Here is a 20,025-nt window from a genome sequence, read left to right as displayed (position 1 = left end):
TAACATTCTGAACCGATGGGTTGGAGCTAGCTGTATGGTAACATTCTGAACCGATGGGTTGGTGCTAGCCGTACGGTAACATTCTGGACCGATGGGTTGGAGATAACCCATCGGTTCAGAATGATGTCACCGTAGGGCTGGAGCTAGCCGTACGGTGACGTCATTCTGAACCGATGGGTTGGAGCTAGCCCTACGGTGACGTCATTCTGAACCGATGGGTTGGAGCTAGCCATACGGTGACATCATTCTGAACCGATGGGTTGGAGCTAGCCCTACGGTGACATCATTCTGAACTGATGGGTTGGAGCTAGCCCTACGGTGACGTCATTCTGAACCGATGGGTTGGAGCTAGCCGTACGGTGACGTCATTCTGAACCGATGGCTTGGAGCTAGCCCTACGGTAACATTCTGAACCGATGCGTTGGAGCTAGCCCTACGGTAACATTCTGAACCGATGGGTTGGAGCTAGCCGTACGGTTACATTCTGAACCGATGGGTTGGAGCTAGCTGTATGGTGAAGTCATTCTGAACCGATGGCTTGGAGCTAGCCCTACGATGACGTCATTCTGAACCGATGGGTTGGAGCTAGCCGCACGGTGACATCATTCTGAACCGATGGCTTTGAGCTAGCCGTACGGTGACGTTTCTGAACCGATGGGTTGGAGCTAGCCGTACGGTGACGTCATTCTGAACCGATGGGTTGGAGCTAGCCCTACGGTGACGTCCTTCTGAACCGATGGGTTGGAGCTAGCCGCACGGTGACATTCTGAACCGATGGGTTGGAGCTAGCCGTATGGTGACGTCATTCTGAACCGATGGCTTGGAGCTAGCCTTACGGTAACATTCTGAACCGATGGGTTGGAGCTAGCCGTTCAGTAATATTCTGAACCAATGGGTTGGAGCTAGCCGTATGGTGACGTCATTCTGAACCGATGGCTTGGAGCTAGCCCTACGGTAACATTCTGAACCGATGCGTTGGAGCTAGCCCTACGGTAACATTCTGAACCGATGGGTTGGAGCTAGCCGTACAGTAACATTCTGAACCGATGGGTTGGAGCTAGCCGTACAGTAACATTCTGAACCGATGGGTTGGAGCTAGTCCTACGGTTACATTCTGAACCGATGGGTTAGAGCTAGCTGTATGGTGAAGTCATTCTGAACCGATGGCTTGGAGCTAGCCCTACGGTTACATTCTGAACCGATGGATTGGAGCTAGCCGTACGGTTACATTCTGAACCGATGGGTTGGAGCTAGCCGTACGGTTACATTCTGAACCGATGGGTTGGAGCTATCCGTATGGTGAAGTCATTCTGAACCGATGGGTTGGAGCTAGCCGTACAGTAACATTCTGAACCGATGGGTTGGAGCTAGCCGTTCTTACGTCGCTTAGTAGCGACGGTCACACCAGGAACAGAGCTGAGACAATATCAATCCATTAAAAACAAGGCATTACAAAATCCACAACAAGAAAATAACCAGTTATCGGAGGGTTCATCCCAAAAGGCACCCTATTCCCTACATAGTGCACTACTTTATACTAACTCTATGGGACTAGTGCACTACGGGATAAGGTGTCATGTGGGACGTAGCCAGAGCCCATCTACATCCAGAGGAAAATGCACTTCAGTTGTTTGGAAAAGATAAGGCATCTGAATCATTAGTGATGTACAGTGCATTCAGAGTCCTGGACTTTTTCCACATTTTGTTAAGTTACAGCCTTATTCTAAAATGGATTAAATACATTTGTTTCCTCATCAACCTACAAACAATACCACATAATGACAGACTAAAAAACAGGTTTTTAGAAATGTTTGCAAGTTATTTTTAAATAAAAAAACAACAAGTTATGTAAATAAGTATTCAGACCCTTCGTTATGAGACTCGAGATCAGGTGCATCCTGTTTCTATTGATCATCCTTGAGATGTTTCTACAACATGGAGTCCACCTGTGGTCAATTCAATTGATTGGACATGATTTGGAAAGGCACACACACCTGTCTATGTAAGGTCCCACAACACAGGAGTGGCTTCGGGACTAGTCTCTGAATGTACTTGAGCGTCCAACAAAGTACTGAGTAAAAGGGTCTGAATACTTACGTAAATATGATATTTCAGTTAAATAAAAAATAAACAGTTTTTGCCTTGTCATTATTTGATAGTGTGTAGATTGAGGGGAAAAAAAACCCATCCATTTTAGAATAAGGCTGTAACGTCACAAAATGTGGAGAAAGTCAAGGGGTCTGAATACTTTCCACTGTATATAAACTATGCCAAATGGCACCCTATTCTCTTTATAGTGCACTTCTTTAGACCAGGGTCCTATTCCCTACATAGTGCACTACTTTAGACCAGGGTCCTATATAGTACACTACTTTAGACCAGGGCCCTATATAGTACACTACTTTAGACCAGGGTCCTATTCCCTATATAGTGCACTACTTTAGACCAGGGTCCTATTCCCTATATAGTGCACTACATTAGACCAGGGCCCTATTCCCTATATAGTGCACTACTTTAGACCAGGGCCCTATATAGTACACTACATTAGACCAGGGTCCTATTCTCTCTATAGTGCACTTCTTTGGACCAGGGCCCAGAGTGTCTTTTAAAAATAAACAAATCCCATTATAATAAGGATATTCCTGATGTACAGTGATGCAGACAACCCTGAGTCACACCAATGACTACCATCAAATATGATAATTTTTCCTACAGTTTCAAGTCTTCAAAATAAAAGAGTACACATCAAAAATGTACATTTCTTGTACAGCAATTACACATTTTAGAGGATTGTCTTATTAAAAAAAATTATAATAATGAAGTTTGAAAAAACAACAATGGATCACATTTTTATTGTTAAAGAAATCTTCAGTTTTAGGGGCTACAAATGTTTACAAAGAAATACAATGATAAATTCTGCTCCATAAATGGTTTTATCTGGAAACATACATTTATTAAAAAAAGGTGAAGCTGCCAGTCCTTCTCTCCCAACTTAAGAAAAAAAAAAGAACAGATTCCATACAACAACCCAGGGATGTGTTCAGTGGGGCACACTGTAGCAAAACCTTTTGGAAAAACGAGAGTCCCGGTAGTCCCTCCCCATGTTGCAGTCTGTTCTTCCATTTGTTGCCTAATGAACACGACCCCAGTTCTCAGATGACATTTTCTGTAAGCAACTTTAGTGTAAACATCTCTCTCTCCAGCTGGAGAATCATTTTCTTTCTTCATTGGAGCGTTCACATAGTCGCTCGTCCTTGGTCCCGAATCATCACGAAGGGAGGGGGACCTGCGTAACCACATGATGTGAGCAGCATCTGGACATTTGGCTGATATAAACGGGGAGACGACGACATCGGTTTGGGTGAGGAGGAGACGGAAATAAGGAGGTCAATCATAAAGAGGTGAACCCTGACCTACTGGGGCAGGGCGGAAACCTCTAAAGGGGCGGACTTCCTTGTTGTAGAAACCTCAGACGGGTGGAGCTCTGTACTGTAAGCAGCTTCAGGGGGAGAACTTCATAGGAACAATGTATAAAGAGAACGGTTGAAGTCTCAGGTCCAGCTATCCACAGGCTCCATTCCTCTGTCCTGTCAGTTCAGGGTCGTATTCATTAGTGCACACTGTAGCCACCCCCCACCACCACTTTGTCTTGTTTGCTTCCTAGTGAATAGGGCCTACTTCCCTGTGAAGTTCTTGTCCCGAGTGCTCCTGGGCCCCCCCCCGAGTGCTCCTGGGCCCCAAGTGCTCCTGGGCCCCAAGTGCTCCTGGGCCCCAAATGCTCCTGGGCCCCTGAGTGTACCACTGTTACCTCGGTCTCCTTTGGTCCACCTCAGACAGCAGGGCCTGACGGTAGGCCTCGTAGGACTTGACGATGCGCTCCAGTTCCTTCATGAAGAGCAGCTTCAACATGCCCTGGTACGTGTCCAGATCCACCAGCTGGAACAGCGCCCACTTCAGGATGTGGTCATACCTGGAGCAGAAAGGGAAGACAGATTTTTTTATTTGACAACAAAACATGGCTGCATGTCACAATGGTAAAATATAAAAACAAAAACTGGAGACACGACAGAGCTAGTGTAGCTAACAAAATACTTTAGATCTGTAAACTATTTTAGCAGGTTACCTAAGCATCTTGGTTGAGGTGAAACAATTCACTTATTATACCGTTAATTAGCTAGAAATGCAACACCGTCTCCAAAATCGCAAAGTGTCTCCAATACCGTTCATTTTTTAAAAATATTACATTATTTTTCAAATCAATCAAACCTCTGAAGTTATGAGCCAGTATATGTGAGAAATGCCAGGTACGGTCTACTCACTTGAGTGGGGCGCGGGCATACACCTGTAGCCAGTCAGGGATCTCTGCCGTGTGGTACGGGTTGGCTGGTACCAGAACCGGATGGTTCCGCTCGGCTGGGCGAGGCCGGTATACAACGGGAGGGGGCTGGTCATATTGGAGCACGCTGGAAATGGAAAAGTACAAATAATAGAATTATGTTTTTTTTAAATGCATTCCCTTTTTTGTTTTTAAAGGGACTACAAATTGACTGACTGTGTCAGTGTACAACCGGAGTGGGCTGGTCATAGTGAGGAACACTGGAATAGAAGGAGGGTTACACAGTTACAATGAAGAAAAATCTTTGGGAAAAAAAACACACAACGTGCAACATTTTCAAACATTTTACTGAGTTACAGTTCATTTAATAAGGACATCAGTCAATTGAAATGAATTCATTAGGCCTTAATCTAAGGATTAAACACGACTGGGAATACAGATATGCATCTGATTAAACCTTTTTAAAGGTAAAGTAGGAGAGTTGATCAGAAAACTTGTCAGTATCTGGTGTGACCACCATGTGCCTCATGCAGCGTGACACGTCTCCTTCACATAGAGTTGATCAGGCTGTTGATTGTGGTCTGTGGAATGTTGTCCCACTCCTCTTCAATGGCTGTGCGAAGTTGCGGGAACTGGAACACGCTGTCGTACACGTTGGTCCAGAGCATCCCAAACATGCTCAGTGGGTGACATGTCTGGTGAGTATGCAGGTCATGGAAGAACTGGGACATGTTCAGCTTCCAGAAATTGTGAAACATGAGGTGATGGCGGCGGATGAATGGCACGACAATGGGCCTCAGGATCTCGTCATGGTATCTGTGAATTCAAATTGCCATCGATAAAATGCAATGGAGTTTGTTGTCCGTAGTTTATGCCTGCCACATACCATAACCTCACCATGGGGCACTCTGTTCACAATGTTATCAGCAAACCGCTCACCCACACAACACCATACACTCTGTCTGCCATCTGCCCGGTGCTGTTGAAGCGTGGATTCATCCATAAAGAGGACACTTCTCCAGCGAGGCCAATGGCCATCAAATGTGAGCATTTTCTCACTGAAGTCAGTTACAATGCAGAGCTACAGTCGGGTCAAGACCATGGTGAGGACGACGAGCACGCAGAGGAGCTTCCCTGAGACGGTTTCTGACAGTTTGTGCAGAAATTCTTCGGCTGTGCAAAACCCACAGTTTAATTAGCTGTCCAGGTGGCTGGTCTCAGACCATACCGCAGATGAAAAAGCCGGATGTAGAGGTCCTGGGTTGGCATGGTTACACGTGGTCTGCGGTTGTAAGGACAGTTGGACGTACTGCAAAATTCTCTAATGGGGCTTAACAGCTCTGGTGGACATTCCTGCAGTCAGCATGCCAATTGCACTCTCCCTCAAAACTTGAGACATCTTTGGCATGGTGTTGTGTGACAAAACAGCACATTTTAGAGTGGCCTTTTGTTCCCAGCACAAGGTTCACCTGTGTAAATGATCATACTGTTTAATCAGCTTCTTGATATGCCACACCTGTCAAGTATAGATGGATTATCTTGGCAAATGAGAAATGCTCACTAACAGGGATGTAAACAAATTTGTTTGTTTATGTTTTTTTTTGTGCGTATTGAACATTTCTGGAATCTTTTATTTCATCTCATGAAACCAACATGTTACTTTTATATTTTGGTATTGGCAGAGGCTAGGAGTCAAGTTACTATATCAGAATAAAGTTATTTGACTGAACAAAATTCTCACTTTTTAAAAAGACTTGAATACCAAAATGTGTGCGAGTTTCCCTTAGGTACAGATCTAGGATAGGTGTCCCCTGCTCCAATCCTAACCATTAGTGACTAACTGACCCAAGATCAGAGTTAAAGGGCAACTTCATCTTACACCGTGTGTGTGTCTCTCTCTAAAACGCTACCTAGGAGCACAGGGGTGGACTATCTCTGTCTACAGTTTACCTAGGAGCACAGGGGTGGAGTATCTCTGTCTCTACAGTTTACCTAGGAGCACAGGATCTCTGTCTCTACAGTTTACCTAGGAGCACAGGGGTGGAGTATCTCTGTCTACAGTTTACCTAGGAGCACAGGGGTGGAGTATCTCTGTCTCTACAGTTTACATGGGGGCACAGGGGTGGAGTATCTCTGTCTCTACAGTTTACCTAGGGGCACAGGGGTGGAGTATCTCTGTCTCTACAGTTTACCTAGGAGCACAGGGGTGGAGTATCTCTGTCTACAGTTTACCTAGGAGAACAGGGGTGGAGTATCTATGTCGCTACAGTTTACCTAGGGGCACAGGGGTGGAGTATCTGTCTCTACAGTTTACCTAGGGGCACAGGGGTGGAGTATCTCTGTCTACAGTTTACCTAGGAGCACAGGGGTGGAGTATCTCTGTCTCTACAGTTTACCTAGGGGCACAGGGGTGGAGTATCTCTGTCTCTACAGTTTACCTAGGAGCACAGGGGTGGAGTATCTCTGTCTACAGTTTACCTAGGAGCACAGGGGTGGAGTATCTCTGTCTCTACAGTTTACCTAGGGGCACAGGGGTGGAGTATCTCTGTCTCTACAGTTTACCTAGGGGCACAGGGGTGGAGTATCTCTGTCTCTACAGTTTACCTAGGGGCACAGGGGTGGAGTATCTCTGTCTCTACAGTTTACCCAGGGGCACAGGGGTGGAGTATCTCTGTCTCTACAGTTTACCTAGGAGCACAGGGGTGGAGTATCTCTGTCTCTACAGTTTACCTCGGAACACAGGGATGGAGTATCTGTCTCTACAGTTTACCTAGGAGCACAGGGGTGTCTATACTGAGCCCTCTTGTTGACGTGGTCCACGTAGTAGGGTCCAAACTCAGCCGACTCCACCTTCTCCCAGCCAGGGGGCAGACCCTCTCTCTCCAGGGGGTGGGACCAGTGGGTGGTGTTGGTGTTGTGGTCGATGTAGTACTTCCTGCCTCGGATGGTCCAGTCTACCGTCCAACCACGGGGCAGGGAGAGGTCCTCATAGCTCAGACTGGACATGTTCCCCAGAGACTTGGACTGCATTCGACCAATACCTGAGGGGAGGAGTTAGATACCTTAAACCTTCAGAGGATGGATGGCTAGCTGGTCAAACAAATGGTCCCAAATGACACCCTATTCCCTATGTAGTGCCCTACTTTTGACAAGAGCCCTATGGGGAATAGGGTGCCACTTGGGACATACACTTAAAAACCCTAAACCTGGCCTCCCGGGTGGCACAGTGGTCTAGGGCACTGCATCGCAGCACTAGCTGTGCCACCAGAGACTCTGGGTTCATGCCCAGGCTCTGACGCAGCCGGCCGCGACCGGGAGGTCCGTGGGGCAACGCACAATTGGCCTAGCATCGTCCGGGTTAGGAAGGGTTTGGCCGGTAGGGATATGCTTGTCTCATCGCGCACCAGCGACTCCCGTGGCAGCCCGGGCGCAGTGCGCGCTAACCAAGGTTGCCAGGTGCACGGTGTTTCCTCCGACACATTGGTGCGGCTGGCTTCCGGGTTGGATGCGCGCTGTGGGGAGAAAAGGGGGTAAAATTTAAAATGTATTTAATAAAAAATATAAATAATATTAAACCTTCAAGTATCCTGGTGCCGGGCCCTGGTACCGTCCTGTAGTAAAACCTGCTGCCAGGCCCTGGTACCATCCTGTAGTAAAACCTGCTGCCAGGCCCTGGTACCGGCCCTGGTACCATCCTGCAGTAAAACCTGCTGCCAGGCCCTGGTGCCGGGCCCTGGTACCATCCTGCAGTAAAACCTGCTGCCGGGCCCTGGTACCGTCCTGTAGTAAAACCTGCTGCCGGACCCTGGTACCATCCTGTAGTAAAACCCTGCTGCCGGGCCCTGGTATCATCCTGTAGTAAAACCTGCTGCCGGGCCCTGGTACCGTCCTGTAGTAAAACCTGCTGCCGGGCCCTGGTACCGGCCTGTAGTAAAACCTGCTGCCGGGCCCTGGTACCGGGCCCTGGTACCGTCCTGTAGTAAAACTCTGCTGCCGGGCCCTGGTACCATCCTGTAGTAAAACCCTGCTGCCGGGCCCTGGTACCATCCTGCAGTAAAACCTGCTGCCGGGCCCTGGTACCGTCCTGTAGTAAAACCTGCTGCCGGGCCCTGGTACCATCCTGTAGTAAAACCCTGCTGCCGGGCCCTGGTACCATCCTGCAGTAAAACCTGCTGCCGGCCCCTGGTACCGTCCTGTAGTAAAACCCTGCTGCCGGGCCCTGGTACCATCCTGCAGTAAAACCTGCTGCCAGGCCCTGGTACCGGCCCTGGTACCATCCTGTAGTAAAACCCTGCTGCCGGGCCCTGGTACCATCCTGCAGTAAAACCTGCTGCCGGCCCCTGGTACCGTCCTGTAGTAAAACCTGCTGCCGGGCCCTGGTACCATCCTGCAGTAAAACCTGCTGCCAGGCCCTGGTACCGGCCCTGGTACCGTCCTGTAGTAAAACCTGCTGCCAGGCCCTGGTACAGTCCTGCAGTAAAACCTGCTGCCGGGCCCTGGTACCATCCTGTAGTAAAACCCTGCTGCCGGGCCCTGGTACCATCCTGCAGTAAAACCTGCTGCCAGGCCCTGGTACCGGCCCTGGTACCATCCTGCAGTAAAACCTGCTGCCAGGCCTTGGTGCCGGGCCCTGGTACCATCCTGCAGTAAAACCTGCTGCCGGGCCCTGGTACCGTCCTGTAGTAAAACCTGCTGCCGGACCCTGGTACCATCCTGTAGTAAAACCCTGCTGCCGGGCCCTGGTACCATCCTGCAGTAAAACCTGCTGCCGGGCCCTGGTACCGTCCTGTAGTAAAACCTGCTGCCGGGCCCTGGTACCGTCCTGTAGTAAAACCTGCTGCCGGGCCCTGGTACCATCCTGCAGTAAAACCTGCTGCCGGGCCCTGGTACCATCCTGTAGTAAAACCTGCTGCCGGGCCCTGGTACCGTCCTGTAGTAAAACCTGCTGCCAGGCCCTGGTACCGGCTATAGCCAACTCTCATTGCCTGACCCTGTGCTGCTGTCAGCCTCTCATCTAGGGTGTCTGCATGTCTGTTCTAGCCTATTCTTTGCTATTACATACACTATGCCTCTATGAGGAAAGAGTAGGGGACAGCATCCATTTACAGAGGAGGAATCATGTCCTCCGGGGACAGCGTCCATTTACAGAGAAGGAATCATGTCCTCCGGGGACAGCGTCCATTTACAGAGGTGGAGTCATGTCCTCCGGGGACAGCGTCCATTTACAGAGGAGGAATCATGTCCTCTAGGGACAGCGTCCATTTATAGAGGAATCATGTCCTCTGGGGACTGCGTCCATTTACAGAGGAGGAATCATGTCCTCTGGGACAGCGTCCATTTACAGAGGAGGAATCATGTCCTCTGGGGACAGCGTCCATTTACAGAGGAGGAAACACGTCCACTCCTATTTAAAAAGAGACATTCTGACACACCAACTGTACAAACACTGAAACACAGCGTTGCTGCCGATCCCTCTCTGACACACACACACAGTGATTTGTGACCCACCTCTCTTGATGAATGGTAGGAAATGGGAGAGTAAATGTATTGAAATGGACAGGAAAGCGTGGGTAGAAATCTGAGCTCAAATTCAAACAGAGCATATGTCCCTTCTCCTGAAGTGTGCACGCCTCTCCACACAATAAAAACACATTGGATTGTTGGAAGCATAGGCCAAGAGCCCACGTTGGCCCACCATAGTACTTCTACATTACCAAAAGTATGTGGACACTTGGCTCGCAGTCGGTGTTCCAATTCATCCCAAAAGGTGCTTGATGGAGGTTGAGGTCAGGGTTCTGTGCAGGCCAGTCACGTTTTTCCCACACCGATCTCAACAAACCATTTCTGTATGGACCTCGCTTTGTGCACGGGAGGTCTTGTCATGTTGAAACAGGAAAGGGCCTTTCCCAAACTGTTGCCACAAAGTTGTAAGCACAGAATAGTCTAGAATGTCATTTTATGCTGTAGTGTTAAGATTTCCCTTCACTGGAACTAAGGGGCCTGAACCATGAAAAACAGCCCCAGACAATTATTCCTCCTCCACCAAACTTTACAGTTGGCACTATGCATTGGGCAAGCAGCATTCTCCTGGCATCCGCCAAACCCAGATTCATCCGTTGGACTGCCAGATGGTGAAGCGGGATTCATCACTCCAGAGAACACGTTTCCACTGCTCCAGAGTCCAATGGTGGCAAGCTTTACACCACTCCAGCCGACGCTTGGCATTGCGCGTGGTGATCTGAGGCTTGTGTGCGGCTGCTCGGCCATGGAAACCCATTTCATGAAGCTCCCGACCAACAGTTATTGTGCTGACGTTGCTTCCAGAGGCAGTTTGGAACTCTGTAGTGAGGGTTGCAACCGAGGACAGATGGTTTTCACACTCTTTAGCGCTCAGCAGTCTCGTTCTGTGAGCATGTGTGACCTACCACTTTGAGGCCGAGTCATTACTCCTAGATGTTTCCACTTCACAATAACAGCACTTACAGTTGACCAGGGCAGCTCTAGCAGGGCCAGGGCAGCTCTAGCAGGGCCAGGGCAGCTCTAGCAGGGCCAGGGCAGCTCTAGCAGGGCCAGGGCAGCTCTAGCAGGGCCACTCGTAGGGCAGCTCTAGCAGGGCCAGGACAGCTCTAGCAGGAATGTGTCCATGTTCTCAACACTGAAAACACCATCAACATCCCTCCTGATGCACCAGTGGGAATTCACATCAAGACTCACATTCTAGAGTCTATTGAAGTACCGTGTGTACAATGTCATGTGTTTAACACAGAAGACAGGTAAAAGACAACAGATGACGTGAACCAGTCTGGGGATTTAGTCATGTGACTTGAGGTAGTCCCAGTCCCATCTGCCAATAACTAGTTTGTAGCGAGACTGTTTTTGAAGATACAAACAGTGAGGTGGATTGAACCGGCACCACTCCTTTCCCTTAAGGCTCTATCCAAACTAAAAACCAGGATCTGTTAGTCGAGCAGCCGGAAACACGGTAGCAACAAAGACCTTCTTTTAACTCCGGTTCCGAAGAGGAGTTCAACTGGTTAAACTATAGCCAACGCATTTCATACTCATACCGAGGAGCGGCAGTCCAGGAATGACCCCGTGGATATGTAGCCCAGTCACCACATCCAATAAGCAAGGGTACCTCCCTATTGGCACCATGTTTTACCTATAAAAGCCCCAACTCTACCTACATGTACATATTACCTCAACTAACCCGTGTCCCCGCACATTGACTCTGTACCGGTACCCCCTGTATATAGCCTCCACATTGACTCTGTACCGGTACCCCCTGTATATAGCCTCCACATTGACTCTGTACCGGTACCCCCTGGTATAAAGTCTCGCTCTTATTATTTTACTGCTGCTCTTTAATAACTTGTCACTTCTAAATGTTCTATTCGTACTGCATTGTTGTTTAGGGGCTCATAAGCATTTCACATTCGGTGCCTGTGACTAATACCATTTGATAGGCCACTACTTTTGACCGAGGCTCATAGTGAACAAGTGTAGAGCCCTACCGGCACCACCTTCATGGCATTACCGACTCACGTTCTAAAGACAATTCCAAGCCTTTCGCCATCATTTTGTTTTTGTTCACTAAACTTCCATGCCATCTAATAAACAAGTTCTTATAAAGACACTTCGTCAATGTTAAAATTGGTTCCACTGATTTGACTATTATGACTACGGATATTGACTTGAGTAAGACTGGTTTATGTTTCACCTGCTGCCGGTCCGTTGGGGGCCGGGGGAGTGTGTTGTCGTGGTGGTTGGCTTTGATGATGTTCACTCTGTTCATAGTATCTATAGTCCTCATGTAAGTGGTCAGGAGCTCTGGGCTGCTGATGTGGCTGAGGCAGTCTCTGCTGCTGCTGGCTGTCGGAGTAAGGCTCCGGAGTCAGGGGGCGGTAGTAGAGCCCAGCATCCTCATTCTCAGCCATGGAGCTCACGTCTGTGAGGAAGGACTGTGAGGAGCCTCCGTACTCGTGGGTTATATCGCCCAGGTTTCCAGGTAGGTACGGAGGGGCTGACATCCGGTGGCGTTCCCGCAGAGCCGCCTCGTGGGGTGACCTCTGCACAGTGGGGGAGCGTAGGAAGCTCTTGTTGCCGGCCAACACAGGCCCCACGGGATAGGCTGAGCCAGGCTCCGGCAGAGGAACCACAGTGCGTCTGGGGATAGTGGGTCCATGTCGGATGAACGAGGGCATGAGATCTGAAACAGGACCAACAGGTGTAGGTCAAGACAAAAGAATGCTACTAATTATCGTCCAAAAGATGACTGACTATTCTACAATATATTGTAATTACTTCGCCACCATGGCCCATTTATTACCTTACCTCCCTTATCTCACCTCATTTGCACTCACTGTATATAGATTTTCCCCTACTGTATTATTGACTGTATGTTTTGTTTATCCCATGTGTAACTCTGTGTTGTTGTATGTGTCGAACTGCTTTGCTTTATCTTGGCCAGGTCGCAATAGTAAATGGGAACTTGTTCTCAACTGGCCTACCTGGTTAAATAAAAAAAATAACTGACCAATACACCAAATCTGATTATTGATTTTAAAAATATCGCAATAGTGTAACCTTCCAGAAATATGTCCATGTTCTCTACACTGACTCAGAATACATCTATTCTACAGGTAACTTAGCATGTAGCACAACAAACCATATTTTGACGTTTAGACGGCTAGCTAACTACCCGTTGTCCATGAGTATGCTATGGACAGTTAGCACATAGAGAAACAACAAGGTTTGTCAACACTCCAGCAACATCTTTACATTGGTGGGTAACGGAAGTAAATTGAAGCCTGTCACATAACAAAGTCAGGGGGGGGGGGGAAATCCACAATGGATGGATGAATGTAGAGCTACAGGGGGGGATCCACAATGGATGGATGAATGTAGAGCTACAGGGGGGGGGGGAATCTACAATGGATGGATGGATGTAGAGCTACAGGGGGGGGGGGGGGGGGGATCCACAATGGATGGATGAATGTAGAGCTACAGGGGGAGAATCCACAATGGATGGATGGATGTAGAGCTACAGGGGGGAGAATCCACAATGGATGGATGAATGTAGAGCTACAGGGGAGGAATCCACAATGGATGGATGAATGTAGAGCTACAGGGGGAATCCACAATGGATGGATGGATGTAGAGCTACAGGGGAGGAATCCACAATGGATGGATGAACGTAGAGCTACAGGGCTTTGAGAAGGCTCAATAGACACATGTAACAGTCTGGACCAGAGCTAGCTACATCTCAACTTTGGCTAACGCTAGCAAGCTAGATGCTAGTCAGCCATAATAACTATTAGATAGTAGAATACAGTTTACCAAACATGTTATGCTTGGGTATCATCATAGGACCTAAAACGTGTGAATTGTATAAAGTGTTTTTATGAAGAGACATTGCTAGCAGCAGCCGGCTACTCAACCCTGCACCTTAGAGGCTGCTGCCCTATACTATCTACATAGACATGGAATCACTGGTCACTTTAATAATGTTTACATACTGCTTTACTCATTTCATATGTATAACGTTAGTGTATTTTAGTCTATGCCATTCCGACATTGCTCATCCTAATATTTATATATTTAATACTTCTGCACTGCTGAGAATAGGAACACAGTCATTTCGCTGGTAGGTATAATGTGTGTTACTTTCCAACAGGAATCAGTTCCAAAAAAAACTTGGTCAATAACAAGGTTTCCAACAAATAACGCATATAGAAAATTGTATAGCGGCAGAATAAGATACCGGGTAATGAACTACGTTTCTCACTCCCCAGGTTTACTCTGGTAGCCTATGGACAAACATTAAGAATTAACTACGTGATGAGTTGATGTCGTTATTTAGCTCATGTTAGGTGAATTAATCATGACACTTTTCTATGCGTTGTTTGTTGGCAACCTTGTACTTTACGAACGTTTTTGGAACAGATTCATGTGGAAATGTTCCACAAATTATACCCACCCGCAATGACATCTGCTAAATATGTGTATGTGACCAATACAATTTCAATTTGGCTAGATAACCAACTATCTAGCGAATGTATCTACTTAACCACCGTACTTTTCAGGAGTGGTGATGTCTCCTTCTTCACAGATCTTCTATGTGCCTCGGCTGGTGTCGACGCTTCGTTTTTACCCTTCTTTCTTGGAAGCATAACTCAAACAAAAAGGAGAGAGACATCAATGCAATGTGAGAAACTCGTACAAAGTTCCCCCAAAACTACCAGAGTCCCTTCCGATCTGCAGCGTGTACATTTTAGCTGGTTAGGGACTTGATTAGTTAGTTTCACACTTGTTATTTGTCTGGTAATTTAGACAAAAAGCCCGAAACAGAACGATTGTTTGTATCAAGTAACGTTAGCCAGTTACTCTGAAGTAAACTGTTTTCGCCCAGTTAAAAAAAAAAAAATCACAAATTGTCTCCAAGGCACTTGAAGTCAGCTGTTTTTCCTATTCAGTGCGTTTATTCAGCACCCAGCCCATGTCATCACATCACAAAAACTGCTCAACGCCTCTACAAGTCATTCTAGCCAGCCCGCCGAGGGTTGTGGGATGGGAATGGTGAAGGGGTAGAGTTTCACATTTTGAACAAAAATTTGTATAAACATATAAAACTACTTACTAACTTCGTCCCCTTCTTCTGTGATTTGAAGCATTTACAAAATTAACCAGTGGTCCAAAGCAAAGCCCAACAACCCCTTCTCAAAGTTAGTTCCCCTTCTGAAAACAAACCTAAAAATATCCAACCGTATGAGACTGGGCTGTCATTCAAAGCTGGGACAAACAGTCACAAGGTCAAGCAAGACCCATTGGATTAGCATGGGAAGGTTTGATGTGTTGTTGTTTTATTTCTGCTTCCTAGCATTGCTGAGGGATGTGTCAACTGATACCCTACATCCTTTTATACTACACAACATTTGACCAGGACTTATAGGGTGCCATTTTGGACACACACTGAGATGCATTGAACATAAGAAAGTGCACCATACAGCTTTGATTCTTAGTGTGTAACCTGAGTGAGAAGTGTGCTCTTGGTAACTAGAGGTTATAATATAAACGCAGTGTGATTCCGAAATGGCACCCTATTCCCTATATAGTGCTCTACTGGCACCCTATATAGTGCACTACTGGCACCCTATTCCCTATATAGTGCACTACTGGCACCCTATTCCCTATATAGTGCACTACTGGTACCCTATTCCTTATATAGTGCACTACTTTAGACATCCAGTTAAGAGCGTCGGGCTTGTAACCGAAAGGTTGCTGGTTTGAATCCCTGAGCCGACTAGGTGAAACATCTGCCGATGTGCTCTTGAGCAAGGTGTAACCGATGTGAAATGGCTGGCTAGTTAGCGGGGGTGCGTGCTAATAGCGTTTCAATCGGTGACGTCACTCACTCTGAGACCTTGAAGTAGTTGTTCCCCTTGCTTTTTAAAATGTATTTCACCTTTATTTAACCAGGTAGGCTAGTTGAGAACACCTTTATTTAACCAGGTAAGCCAGTTGAGAACAAGTTCTCATTTACAACTGCGACCTGGCCAAGATAAAGTGTAGCAATTCGACACATACAACAACACAGAGTTACACATGGAATAAACAAACAAACAGTCAATAATACAGTAGAACAAAAGAAAACAAAAAGTCTATATACAGTGAGTGCAAATGAGGTAAGTTAAGGAAATAAATAGGCCATGGTGGTGAAGTAATTACAATATAGCAATTAAACACTGGAATGGTAGATCGGCAGAAGATGAATGTGCAGGTAGAGATACTGGGGTGCAAAGGAGCAAGATAAATAAATAAATACAGTATGAGGATGAGGTAGATAGATGGGCTGTTTACAGATGGGCTAAGTACAGGTGCAGTGATCTGTAAAATGCTCTGACAGCTGGTGCTTAAAGCTAGTGAGGGAGATGTGAGTCTCCAGCTTCAGAGATTTTTGCAATTCGTTCCAGTCATGGGCAGCAGAAAAAAAGACGACCAAAGGAGGAATTGGTTTTGGGGGTGACCAGTGCGATATACCTACTGGAGCGCGTGCTACGAGTGGATGCTGCTATGGTGACCAGTGAGCTGAGATAAGGTGGGGCTTTACCTAGCAAAGACTTGGGTTTGGCGACGAGTATGAAGCGAGGGCCAACCAACGAGAGCGTACAGGTCGCAATGGTGGGTAGTATATGGGGCTTTGGTGACAAAACGGATGGCACTGTGATAGACTGCATCCGATTTGTTGAGTAGAGTGTTGGAGGCTATTTTATAGATGACATCACCGAAGTCGAGGATCCGTAGGATGGTCAGTTTTACGAGGGTATGTTTGGCAGCATGAGTGAAGGATGCTTTGTTGCGATACAGGAAGCTGATTCTAGATTTAATTTTGGATTGGAGATGCTTAATGTGAGTCTGGAAGAAGAGTTTACAGTCTAACCAGACACCCAGGTATTTATAGTTGTCCACGTATTCTAAGTCAGAGCCGTCCAGAGTAGTGATGCTGGACGGGCGAGCAGGTGCGGGCAGCTGAAAAGCATTAATTTAGTTTTACTTGCGTTTAAGAGCAGTTGGAGGCCACGGAAGGAGAGTTGTATGGCATTGAAGCTCGTCTGGAGGTTAGTTAACACAGTGTCCGAAGAAGGGCCAGAAGTATACAGAATGGTGTCGTCTGCGTAGAGGTGGATCAGAGAATCACCAGCAGCAAGAGCGACATCATTGGTGTATACAGAGAAGAGAGTCGGTCCAATAATTTAAACCTGTGGCACCCCCATAGAGACTGCCACAGGCCCTCCGATTTGACACACTGAACTCTATCAGAGAAGTAGTTGGTGAACCAGGCGAAGCAATCATTTGAGAAACCAAGTCTGTTGAGTCTGCCGATGAGGATGTGGTGATTGACAGAGTCGAAAGCCTTGGCCAGGTCAATGAATACGGCTGCACAGTATTGTTTCTTACCGATGGTGGTTATGATGTCGTTTAGGACCTTGAGCGTGGCTGAGGTGCACCCATGACCAGCTCTGAAACCAGATTGCAGAGCGGAGAAGGTATGGTGGGATTCGAAATGGTCATTGATCTGTTTGTTAACTTAAGTCTACCCCCTCCTTTTTCGAACATTCTGTTAAAAATCACGCAACTTTTCAGCGTCCTGCTACTCATGCCAGGAATATAGTATATGCATATGATTAGTATGTGTGGATAGAAAACACTCTGAAGTTTCTAAAACTGGTTAAATCACGGCTGTGACTATAACAGATCGTGTGTTTCATCGAAAAGCGCAAGAAAAACTGCTCTCTGAAAGCTAAAAATAATTTCCATGCGTCACTTTCATGGGTTGTTAAAAGGGCACAAAATTAATTATGGACCTGCATGCAATTCCTACAGATTCCACACGATGTCGCCATTGTCGTCATTTTCCAGGGACTTTTTTGTTGGTAAATCCAACTAACAGGATTCAATTTCTTCCGGTCTCCGCCAGGATGTTGTGAGGTGCACATTTTCAGCCATTGATTTGAAGACGAGGAGCTATTGAATATACATCGCCCTGTAATCATTTTGATAGATTATAAACGTTTACTAATACCTAAAGTTGGATTACAAAAGTATTTCGAAGTGTTTTGTGAAAGTTTATCGTCGACTTTTTTAATTTAAAAAAATGACGCTGCGTTTTAAAACAATGTTTTTTTCTGAATTACACAGCTTCCATAGAAAGCTATTTTGGGTATATATGGACCGATTTAAACGAAAAAAAAACCCAATAGTGATGTTTATGGGGCATATAGGAGTGCCAAGAAAGAAGCTCGTCAAAGGTAATGAATGTTTTATATTTTATTTCTGCGTTTTGTGTAGTGCCGGCTACGCTAAATCTTTGTTTACGTCGCATTCAGGCATTTTGGGGTGTTGCATGCTATCAGATAATAGCTTCTCATGCTTTCGCCGAAAAGCATTTTAAAAATCTGACTTGCTGGCTAGGTTCACAACGAGTGTAGCTTTAATTCAATACCCTGCATGTGCATTTTGATGAACGTTTGAGTTTTAACGAGTACATTTAGCATCTGCGTCTCAAGTAGGAGCAAGAAGTTCTTGGCTTTCGAAGACCTCAGACAGCTAGCCGGGCCATGGGTAGCAAGCTAGCAGAAGATGGAGGTCTGTTATTAGCCACCTCTTGCGTTTCCGTCGGTAGATTAGTGGGGTTCCGTGTGGTAGAGGGGACCAATTCTATTGTCAAAATAGTTATAGTTTTAGTGGCCCAAGAAGATTGTTCGATAGACCTGTTCAGATAGCAGCCGATATGCGATTTGATTCCCAAGCTCTCACACATTTTATTGAGCATGATCTATGATGAAATAGACTAGAAGCATTTATATAACATGGCTTGTATGTCCAAATAATGTCTCCATAGTAATCTGTCTCCATAGTAATCTGTCCCCATAGTAATCTGTCTCCATGGTAATCTGTCCCCATGGTAATCTGTCTCCATAGTAATCTGTCTCAATAGTAATGTCTCCATAGTAATGTCTCCATAGTAATCTGTCCCCATGGTAATCTGTCTCCATAGTAATGTCTCCATAGTAATCTGTCTCCATGGTAATCTGTCTCCATAGTAATCTGTCTCCATTGTAATCTGTCTCCATAGTAATCTGTCTCCATAGTAATCTGTCTCCATAGTAATCTGTCCCCATGGTAATCTGTCTCCATAGTAATCTGTCTCCATAGTAATCTGCCTCCATAGTAATGTCTCCATAGTAACGTCTCCATAGTAATCTGTCTCCATAGTAATCTGTCTCCATAGTAATGTCTCCATAGTAATCTGTCTCCATAGTAATGTCTCCATAGTAATCTGTCTCCATAGTAATGCCTCCATAGTAATCTGTCTCCATAGTAATCTGTCTCCATGGTAATCTGTCTCCATAGTAATCTGTCTCCATTGTAATCTGTCTCCATGGTAATCTATCTCCATAGTAATCTGCCTCCATGGTAATCTGTCTCCATAGTAATCTGTCTCCATGGTAATCTATCTCCATAGTAATCTGTCCCCATGGTAATCTGTCCCCATGGTAATCTGTCTCCATAGTAATCTGCCTCCATAGTAATGTCTCCATAGTAATGTCTCCATAGTAATCTGTCTCCATAGTAATGTCTCCATAGTAATCTGTCTCCATAGTAATCTGTCTCCATAGTAATGTCTCCATGGTAATTTGTCTCCATAGTAATCTGTCTCCATAGTAATGTCTCCATAGTAATCTGTCTCCATAGTAATGTCTCCATAGTAATCTGCCTCCATAGTAATGTCTCCATAGTAATCTGTCTCCATAATAATCTGTCCCCATAGTAATCTGTCTCCATAGAAATGTCTCCATAGTAATTTGTCTCCATAGTAATGTCTCCATAGTAATCTGCCTCCATAGTAATCTGTCTCCATATTAATTTGTCTCCATAGTAATGTCTCCATAGTAATCTGTCTCCATAGTAATGTCTCCATAGTAATTTGTCTCCATAGTAATCTGTCTCCATAGTAATCTGTCTCCATAGTAATCTGCCTCCATAGTAATCTGGTTCCATAGTAATGTGTCTCCATAGTAATCTGTCTCCATAGTAATCTGTCTCCATAGTAATATGTCTCCATATTAATCTGTCTCCATAGTAATCTGTCTCCATAGTAATCTGCCTCCATAGTAACGTATCCATAG

General features: G+C 46.1%; 1 protein-coding gene across 1 annotated transcript; it reads right to left on the bottom strand.

Annotated features, from left to right (window-relative positions):
• Positions 1-2,836: 2,836 nt before the first annotated feature.
• LOC139374391 (salvador family WW domain containing protein 1) lies at positions 2,837-14,825 on the bottom strand. Its single transcript, XM_071115439.1, has 5 exons — positions 14,415-14,825; positions 12,057-12,545; positions 7,107-7,377; positions 4,320-4,463; positions 2,837-3,970 (listed from the first exon to the last, which is right to left on the bottom strand). Exons 1-5 carry the CDS (start codon positions 14,506-14,508, stop codon positions 3,805-3,807), a joined length of 1,164 nt encoding a protein of 387 aa, XP_070971540.1. The 5' UTR covers positions 14,509-14,825; the 3' UTR covers positions 2,837-3,804.
• Positions 14,826-20,025: the final 5,200 nt, after the last annotated feature.

This window comes from Oncorhynchus clarkii, chromosome 19 (genome assembly GCF_045791955.1).
Source record: "Oncorhynchus clarkii lewisi isolate Uvic-CL-2024 chromosome 19, UVic_Ocla_1.0, whole genome shotgun sequence".
In the NCBI taxonomy this organism is placed as follows: domain Eukaryota; kingdom Metazoa; phylum Chordata; class Actinopteri; order Salmoniformes; family Salmonidae; genus Oncorhynchus; species Oncorhynchus clarkii.
This window is presented reverse-complemented; position numbering and strand designations above follow the sequence as displayed.